Source organism: Nicotiana tabacum, chromosome 19 (genome assembly GCF_000715075.1).
Source record: "Nicotiana tabacum cultivar K326 chromosome 19, ASM71507v2, whole genome shotgun sequence".
NCBI lineage: Eukaryota > Viridiplantae > Streptophyta > Magnoliopsida > Solanales > Solanaceae > Nicotiana > Nicotiana tabacum.
In genome coordinates, this window is record NC_134098.1 from 90,318,714 (window position 1) to 90,329,031 (window position 10,318).

General features: G+C 36.0%; 2 protein-coding genes across 2 annotated transcripts; one reads left to right on the forward strand and one right to left on the reverse strand.

Annotated features, from left to right (window-relative positions):
* Nucleotides 1-491: 491 nt before the first annotated feature.
* Nucleotides 492-3,294, forward strand: LOC107768112 (uncharacterized). The gene has a single exon (XM_016587217.2). It carries the CDS (start codon nt 610-612, stop codon nt 3,088-3,090), a length of 2,481 nt encoding a protein of 826 aa, XP_016442703.2. The 5' UTR covers nt 492-609; the 3' UTR covers nt 3,091-3,294.
* A 602-nt stretch (nt 3,295-3,896) lies between these two features.
* On the reverse strand, nt 3,897-7,375 carry LOC107768111 (putative protein phosphatase 2C 63). Its single transcript, XM_016587216.2, has 5 exons — nt 7,255-7,375; nt 6,847-7,110; nt 5,691-6,064; nt 4,902-5,138; nt 3,897-4,585 (listed from the first exon to the last, which is right to left on the reverse strand). The coding sequence occupies exons 2-5, from the start codon at nt 7,103-7,105 to the stop codon at nt 4,325-4,327; spliced, it is 1,131 nt and encodes a 376-aa protein (XP_016442702.1). The 5' UTR covers nt 7,106-7,110; nt 7,255-7,375; the 3' UTR covers nt 3,897-4,324.
* Nucleotides 7,376-10,318: the final 2,943 nt, after the last annotated feature.

Here is a 10,318-nt window from a genome sequence, read left to right on the forward strand (position 1 = left end):
GTGTATTTTTAAAAATTTGTTAATTGTAGGGGTAAATTTGGCCCGATAGTATAACGGTATGGGTAAATTTAAACCAATAATATAACAGAGGTTAAATATAGACAATATATGAAATTAGATGAGTATATTTGGCCCTTTTCCAAAAAAATAAAAAATAAAAAGGTAAAAGAAAAGGCCCGCCTTTTGCTTCTTTTTGTTTTTTCTGTATTTTTCTGGGAGTTTCTTGTTTCTATAAATTTAACACCCTACTAGGCAAATTAATCTAAGAAGCTATACTGTTAATTTTTCGCTGTACAGGAAGGATACATTTTACTATTTTATTGCAAGTTTTTTGTTGTATAGTAAGGATACATTTTTGCCCTTTCAACCTTCCACCAATGAAACTGTAAAAAAAAAGAATAAATACATAAGTGGAAAAAGTAGGGAAGAAAACACAGAAAATGATTGATTATTACAAATAAGTGTTAATTTAAATAAATAAGAAAATATGTGAGGAACACACAATAACTGGTCACCATGGAAAGTCTAGTGAGGTATCAATCTGCCTCCAAAATACAAACAAGATATTGGTAGTACTATTGCTATTGTTTGAGCACTGAATTGTGTTTCATGGCGGACAAATTAGCTCTCCCTCTTCTACTACCAAACCCTCCCCCCTCTAAATCTATCTTCCAATACCCACACCCCCACTTCTCTAACTCCACCACTCAACCTTTAGCTCCATTCCTAAATGACCTCTTTCACCACCAAAATCCCAATACTTCTCCTACTTCAACTTCCACTTCTAATTCTCCCCAGATTCCTCAATCCCCAATTTACCCTTCTCCTATCCCCAGAACTCGACGGCGTATTATTGGCAAAGAACATGATTCCAACAGGGGCAAACCATGGTCTCCTCATCGCCTCTCCTCTCAAGGTGAGAAAACTCTTCAAACCCTAATTGACCCGGAATTTCAACTCCACAATATTAACCAAATTTTGCTCAGTTTATATACTGACCATCGTTTAGAAAGTTCTGAATTAGATACAGAGTCTTTGCCTTTTGATATCTTGGGTATTATTAAAGGTTTAGGTTACTATAAAAAATGTGACTTGGCATTGAATGTGTTTGAATGGGTTCGAAATCGACCCGATTCTGGGGTTTTGTTAAATGGGTCTGTTATTGCTGTGGTTATAAGCATGCTTGGGAAAGAGGGTAGGATTTCAGTGGCGTCATCATTGCTTCACAATTTGCATAAAGATGGTTTTGGTATCGATGTTTATGCATATACTTCTTTAATCACTGCATTCGCGCGTAATGGGAGGTATAGGGATGCGGTTAATGTTTACAAGAAAATGGAGGAGGATGGGTGTAAACCTACTTTAATTACTTACAATGTGATTTTGAATGTTTATGGGAAAATGGGTATGCCTTGGAGTAGAATTATGGGTGTTTTTGAACGTATGAAGAGCTCTGGAGTTGTTCCTGATGCTTATACTTATAATACTCTTATTACTTGTTGTCGTCGGGGATCTTTGTATGAGGAAGCTAGGCAGATTTTTGAGGAGATGAAATTAGGAGGTTTTTTGCCTGATAAGGTTACGTACAACGCGTTGCTAGATGTGTATGGGAGGTCTAGGAGGCCGAAAGAAGCTATGGAGGTTTTGCGAGACATGGAGGTTAATGGGTTTTTGCCTAGCATTGTGACGTACAATTCGTTGGTATCTGCTTATGCTAGGGATGGTCTGTTGGAGGAAGCGATGGAGCTGAAAGCCCAGATGACACATAAAGGGATTAAGCCTGATGTGTTTACGTATACCACCTTGTTTTCCGGATTTGAGAAGGCTGGGAAGGATGAATCGGCAATGAGAATATTTGAGGAGATGACAAGTGCAGGTTGTAAACCAAACATCTGCACTTTCAATGCACTTATTAAGATGTACGGAAACAGGGGAAAATTTGCTGAAATGATGAAGGTTTTTGATGATATCAAGACGTGTGGTTGTTCCCCAGATATTGTCACTTGGAATACGCTCCTAGCTGTATTTGGGCAGAACGGAATGGATTCAGAAGTTACTGGAGTGTTCAAAGAAATGAAGAGAGCCGGATTTGTAGCTGAGCGGGACACCTTCAATACCTTAATTGGTGCTTACAGTCGTTGTGGGGCTTTTGATCAAGCTATGGTCGTTTACAGGCGAATGTTAGATGCAGGGGTCAATCCGGACCTCTCCACCTATAACGCTGTTCTAGCAGCTTTGGCTCGGGGCGGGCTGTGGGAACAGTCTGAAAAGGTACTTGCAGAAATGAAAGATGGTCGTTGTAAACCCAACGAGCTAACGTACAGTTCCTTGCTTCATGCGTATGGTAATGGGAAAGAGATTGACAGGATTCATGCTCTTGCAGAAGATATATACACTTCTGAAATCCAACCTCATGCTATGCTTCTGAAGACCCTTGTATTAGTTTATAGCAAAAGTGATCTTCTAGTGGAGACTGAACGAGCTTTTTTGGAGTTAAAAAGTAGAGGTTTCTCGCCAGACATAACCACCTTAAATGCCATGCTTTCAATTTATGGTCGGAAGCAAATGGTTACAAAGGCAGCTGAGATCATGAACTTCATGAAAGATAGTGGTTTCACTCCTAGCTTGACAACTTACAATAGTTTGATGTACATGTACAGCCGGTCCAGCAATTATGAGAAATCAGAACAGCTACTAATGGAAATTATAGGAAAAGGAGTCAGGCCTGATGTTATTTCGTACAACACAGTGATATATGCTTATTGCAGAAACGGTCGGATGAGAGATGCCTCACGAATATTTACAGAAATGAAGGATTCTGGAATTGTTCCTGATGTGATCACATATAATACCTTTGTTTCAAGGTACGCAGCTGATGCAATGTTTATTGATGCCATTGAAGTGGTTCGTTACATGATCAAGCAAGGTTGTAAGCCAAATGATAGCACATATAACTCCATTATAGATTCATATTGTAAACTCAATAGAAGAGATGAAGCTCTAGCTTTTATTAACAACCTCCGTAAGCTTAATCCTCATGTTTCTAAAGAGGAAGAGACTAAATTATCAGAGCGATTGATGAAGAAATGAGTTTTCTTTTTTGATGGAATTACAGTTTAGTATCAATAGCGTTTTGCTGTATTTATCTCTTCCATTTTCCTTGTTATACTTGTATACTGCGGAAATATGAGCAGTGTGCTAATTGTTGTATATAGAATTTTTATTACAATGTTGGAGACTTCTATTAGAACAGATTCACATAGTTATACAATGATGAAAATTTTGAAGCTTTGTGATGTTATGGAGTGTGCTTGAAATAGGCAAGATTTCGTTCTAAGGGGGTAAACCTTAGTTGCTAAGGTATGATTGCTCAATATCAAATGTATGCCATTTGTTGTACCAAATGCAAACTTGTTAAGGATGTATCTTCTGTTTGATTGGGATTTTGGCAGCAGTTGAAGAACAATTTTGTGCATAATTTTCAATGATGAAACTACACAACTGCGATCTTTACTTTTGGTTGGTTTAGGGGTTTCAACCTATCAATTTATTGTTCCCACAAACGTCATTGCCAACTATTCCATTCGGTTTTATAGATCCCTCATCGTTTGAGATTTGTTTGACCGTCTTGTGTAGACTGCGCTAGGACGTAGGTGCAACATTATGGTAATAAAGGTCAAGGAACAGGATAGACCTAAAATCACGGGGGGGGGGGGGGGGGGGAATCGTCTAAAAGAATCTACATATTCTTAAATTAGCTAAAGCATATCACACAAACTGAAACGAACGATTCAAACAGGCATACCAATTAGTGGAACAACAATCTGCAATTTTGTAGACAATTTATTTCACCAGCCCAGCTGACTAAACAAAACAGAAAGAAGGCACAATCAATCTGAAAGAAAGGCCATCCTGATCTCAGAACTCAGATTATTCAACCTTTTACCCAGTAATATATAACATAACCTGGAATTTTGAGAAGGAATTTCTAGAGAACTCCCTAATACCTAGAAACAATAGGTAATGCAAGCAACAAAAATAGAATTCAAGGGAAAACGGCCAGCTCAAAATCACTGGAATCCTTTTACACTATTTATCTCAAAAGCACAGCCTCTTTGAAAAGGGAAAACAAAAACAATGGGTTTGGTCAGATCCTAAACTGAACTTCTGCTCTCAGCCTCATCAGTCAGCCACCCATAACTCCAGTTTATCTACATCAAACCTGTACTCTCTCCATGTAATGTTTTGTTTATATCACTGTTTCTCTATACCGTGCAATATTATATACTGAATATACCACCTCTTGTTAAGGGTTTTTGGCTGTTTAAAAAACTCCAATCACTTGGTTCTCCTCAGCATCTTCTGAATTATATGAGAAAACGTCTACTGGTGCAGTGATAGAGCCAAGAGTGCCTTTGGAATGAAATGATTCTTTCTGGTGATCAAGATAGATCACAATAACTGTTATATCATCGTGGAAATGGCGCCTAATCCCCTTTTCTATCTTCTGTATGTCCTTGTACCTCATTTCCCTCTTCTTAGCTGCCTCCTGAATCGCTGCTCGTACCAATCTCTTAGCTATTCCCTGCCAATTACTCCAACCAAAAAATAAACAGGATGAGTCATACAACTATCTTGACTCCGAAATCTACCAAGCAAGCAACTTGCCTCAAGTCGATCTGCAATAGACCAATACTACAACAAACCCAGTTTAATTCCACAAGTGGGGTCTGGGGAGAGTAGTATGTACGCAGACCATACCCCTACCTTGTGGAGGTCGAGAGGATGTTTCCAATAGAGTCGCGGCTCATGAAAAACATAGTCGATCTGCAATATGCTTAAATGCACATCTTTCCATTTACTTCGCTAAGGAAACGAGAATGAAAGAATGATTAACTTACAGCTCTTGAGCTTTTAAAGACTATTTCCACAGCTACTTGATCAGTTAAGTGTTCCCAGAGGCCATCAGAAGCAAATATCAGGAATAAGTCATGAGGCCTAATACTTCGTGTAACAATGGAAGGCTCTGTTGTTAGTACAGGCCGCTTCAGAGGTACAAGATTTCCATATCGTTGGAATATAGGGTCCCTGTTAAATTCAGGTTTCTTCAAATAGGCATCTCCAATAGATCTTGACACCTGCAAATTACAAGACTTTTAAGTCGGTATGTTCCTAACATCTCCATAAAGAGAGAAAGGGGACAAAAAAGCTACAAACAGAATGCAGGCATTCCTTGTTACTTCTATCAGCAGAAAACAAACAAAATTCTAGTTCTAATAGTTAGAGAACCTTCACAAGAATCCAGAGCCTTCTATGATAAATGAAAAAGGATAACTATTCAATGAAATCACGACTCTTTGCTTTACAAAATCTTCATCCACATCTCATGTAGGGAACACGGCTTCCTTTAAGCTTGAACTGCATGAAACAGTGGACCAAGAGGCAAAGTGTGTGATTCCTGGAACAGTAGGGAAGATTGTAAAGCCTTAAGAACAAATTTGACAGCGGAAGTCATGATGCTTTAATAAAGCGGAAGATGATATACAAAGGTAAAGCAATATGGGAATAGGAGACATAATAAACACCAAATATAACAAACTCTTATACAGTTAGAACACATATAAATACTTAAGTCATTCATCAACAAGACAAATTGGTTGGCGAGGTAAGTAGAGAACAAGTAAGATAACCTGAATTATGCCTTTAATTCTCCAAACACCTCGAATGTAAACTACAACAGCCTGATCATCAGGATGAAGTGATTCAACTTCTTTGCGCACTTTCTCACATGAAACATTATGATCAGTCGACAACCTTTCTGCAACCACAGAATTCGTCTCCCCTTCAAAACCTCTGCGTCCAAGAACTGCCCTAGAATCCCCTAAATTAGCCACGTACAATTCACCCTCAGAAATTGCACCAACCAAACAACATGATCCAACTGAAGCAATCTGTGGCATTACAGGCAATGATCTCTTCACCAATTGAATAAAATCCTCTTCTGTAGCATTAAATGCCCTCTTTATCACATCAGACGACAAACCTCCTTGCTCTTTCGAAAACTCTACACAAAATTCAAAACAAACAGCTCAGAAGAGCAACAAAATTTAATCTTGTACAAAGGAGCAAACTTTAAGCTTTTTGAACATAATTTGCAGAGACAAAAAGTGACCCCACAAAAGTATATGACATGAAAAACTTAAAAATCGGGAAGAATAGGTACACCCTAAGAATCCAGACATAGCTTAATCTTGTATAAAGGAGAAACCTTTAAGCCTTTTTAGCAGAAATTGTAGAAACAAGAACTGACCCACAAAAGCATAAGACATGAAAAACTTAAAACTCAGGCCAAAAAAAACAAAAGAAAACAATGTACACTCCAAGAATCCATAGACATAGCGTAATCCTGTAAAAAGGAGAAACCTTTAAGCTTTTTTAGCAGAAATTGCAGAAACAAGAACTGACCCACAAAAGCATAAGACATGAAAAACTTAAAATTCAGGCAAAAAAAAAAAAAAAAAAAAAAAACGTGCACACCAAGAATGCACAGACATAGCTTAATCCTATATAAAGGAGCAACCCTTAAGCTTTTTGAGCAGAAATTGCAGAAACAAGAACTGACCCACAAAAGCATAAGACATGAAAAACTTAAAACTCAGGCCAAAAAAAGAAAAAGAAAAGAAAACAACGGATACTCCAAGAATTCACAGACATAACCTAATTTTGTATATAAAGGAGCAACCTTTAAGCTTTTTGAGCAGAAATTGCAGAAACAAGAACTGACCCACAAAAGTATATGACACAAAAAACTGTAAAAGTATGCCAATAAAAGAAAAGGAAACATACTATGCAAATAAGAGAAGAGGTGTCTATTGACAAAACGGGAGGCTTCAGGGCCACCATGGCCATCATAAACACCAACATAAGTAGCAGAAGGAGAAGTGAAAACTTGACTTTGGTCTTCAAGTGAAGAATTGGCTTGAGCTACAGCAATTGAGAAATCACCAGAAGCATGTGGCTTTAAGTCCATATGCCATAAAAGCCCATCTCCGTTTCTTCTCCCAAAACACCTCTCTAACGGTCGACAACACGATCTCATCATCATTTAGTCTAACAAAGCAAAACAAGTTTGATCAAAATTTTACAACCACACAATTGGGCATATATATAACCAGCTCTATGAATTAGAGAAAGTATCGGAAAAGTAGCGCGTTGAAACATAGAAAAGCAGGACTAAAGATACGCTACACCCACCCCTTCACGCGTTTCACTTTATACGAAATATACTCAACTAGTCTTCTACTAATGATAAAAGAACGCAATTTTGGATATGCAACTTTTCTAAAACATTTCTGTGACGGGCTGACTGAGGGCGGTTTAAGTAGGACTGACCCGGCAAGCTCATGAAAAAGTAGTGTATATATTAGCTTAGGCGAATCCTATGGGAGAAGAAGTAAAGACATAAAGAAGTTTACAAGGGTAAGTTAACATGGTACACGTGCTTTTGGGATTTGAGCTGACATAGCTCTAAAAAGATAATATTTTATGGGTCTAGGTTCAAAACGGACAATACGTGTCATGGACTTGGGTCTGACAATTTCATTACTATCAATTGTTGTAGTGAAACGGTAATTATCCTTCTGTTTATATAACTCAAAGTTTTGGATTCGAGCATTCAGAATGATATTAATAAGGAGCGCTTTACCTCAAGCACCGGCGGATTTAGACTTTTAATTCAGATATATATTGAATTCTTCAAAAATAATCGACACTAAAAGTGACACTAAGTTAGCAAGCAAACATATTTACCTAGTGCTTTTTATTTTGGTACTTAATAAAACCTTAAAAGAAAATTTACCCGCCGTTCTTTCTTTTATTTAAAAAAAAAAAAAATCTCTCTATATATATTTAAAACAAAACTATTTACCTTTACAATTTAATTATTTATTGAAGAAATTTTTCGATAACAAACATCGGTTTGATCCATTTAAAATATTAAAAATACTAATTCAACTTGCACTAGCACTAAACAAAAAATAACTGAAGAGAGCTAAGCTAAATTAATTTTATACAGAAAGTTCCAAAACAATGGAAAGATACTAAATTAAAGTAAATAATAAAAGAAGATAAGAAGAACGGTAGGCCGAATAAGTGCATGTCAACATTTTGAAAATGAGAGAGAAATAAAAAGTGCTTAAGTTCGGAATCAAACGCACGACCAATTACAAAAATTGAACCCGCTTGAACCATCAGACCAAGGAACATCTTTGTATAAGGGTTTCAACCGCTTTAAATTTTATACAGTTTGATTCTTTCAGAAATAATTTTCATATAAAAATAGTAAAAAATATTTATGAAGAACCCGTTTGAACCAATATGTGTCCGCCCCTGACCTCAAGGTGAATTTTCAGGGTGTCAAAGTGAAAACGGGATAGAAAACCAAAAAAAACTTTCCTAAAATAGTTGGGGTGGCAAAGAATTATTTGTCAGTTTCTATGATTCAAAAAACATGTTACTAAGAGTAGAATCGAATTTAAAATAAAATTCTTTTGAACTATAAAATTGTGTTAGTTTTTTTGGAACGGACTAATTCGTGGCATGTAATATAGAACAAAAGAATACTTCTTTTTGAATACTCTACTATTTTCCTAAAAATATTCTCAATATTGCAATAACTAACTAAATACATTATATATTAGAATACTTTCTCAAAACATTATCAAGAAGTTGTCCGAACGGAAAATGCACTTAGCAAAATAAGACCTTTTTTTCGTGTTGTTAGTAGTTAGATTGTTAAATCCAAAAAGAAAAATGTTAAAAGAGATACTATATTGAGTCTGAACGTATGAAACAAGGCAATGCCCTAAATGTGAGGAGTTAAACAGAGAATATATGAGTGTGTCTTCTTCTTCTTCTTCTTTTTTCTACAAAAGATAGACGTTTACTTGGAGTTGAAATTTCAGGTCAAATTTCTCTTTTCCCCGTCTTTACGTTACTACAATAATAATCCGCAATAGAAAATGACTCAAATATATAGTTGATTAATGCTATTTTCTTTTCTCTTTTCCGGTTTGTCCGTTCACACTTCACAGTTCACACCATAGATAAGCCTTCTTCTATTCTTTTACTTTATTTTTGGACCATAGATAAGTCTTGTTAGCCACGTTTTCTTGAATATATTGTTTGATACAGTTGGATATTTATGACTAGACCCAGAAGTCAAGGCAGTTGGATTTTTGGTAACAAAGCAGTACTGGTATTATGAAATAATTTGTATGATAAAATTGTCCAATACTAATAACGTCTTGTGAACAATTAATTGTAATGAAGAAAGTTGATGAGTAAATGTGCCATGTGTTAATTAACTTAGATACTTTATATATACATGTGTCATGTCTTCAACTCTTTTGTCATCTCTAATTTGGTAGATCTTCAATATCGTTGCGTTGCTAATACTCACCAAAGCTATCGATGTATTCTTAGTTTTGACGTCACCCATTTCGATATTCAAGTCTAGCTATTTGATCTTGAATGATAGATGCAGTATGATAGGACGTAATGGAAATAAAGAGTAAAATACTAAATAATCTCACAGTAGTCTCGTGTAGTCAATTGTACCAGTAACAACTTGTTTGGATGGTTATGTCTGTCGTTTCATAATGTAGTGTATTGTACTGTTTTGATGAATATAATATTTGAATAGATTGCATTATTTATCATCATTTCATAATATCATAAACCAACAATATGAAAAATAAACTTGTAATATTATAAAGAAAAAGTTAAGATATAAAGTAAAATTATTATATGTTATAAATAATTATTTAATGGTAGATGTCCGTAACTCATAAAGGAGTAATACCCACTACTCTTTTTCACTATCTCCATAACTTCCACTAACTCCAATACTTATGGAGTTATGGTTGTAACTCTCATACCTCTATAACCTCCCCGTGATTAGGGCTGCTTATCGGACGGATTAGGCGGTTATTTACTCTTAACAGTTTGACTTATCGATTTTTAAATATATTAATCCGCTAGCCACCCGATAAAATACCGGGCGAATTGGTATCGGTTTAGCTATTATCGGGCGGTTATCAGGTGGTTATCGGTTTAGTTTTAGTTGATTGAAACTTAACATATTTCAACACAGTATTGGGGAGTACATCCCCGAGACAACAATATAGTCAACATTTCTCATACATATATATCAACTAAATTACACCATGAGACCATATTACTGGATATCAAATACTGGATATCAAATACTTCTTTTATCTTCTCATACTACATTTAAGTGGATGGTAAGGGATTGAGA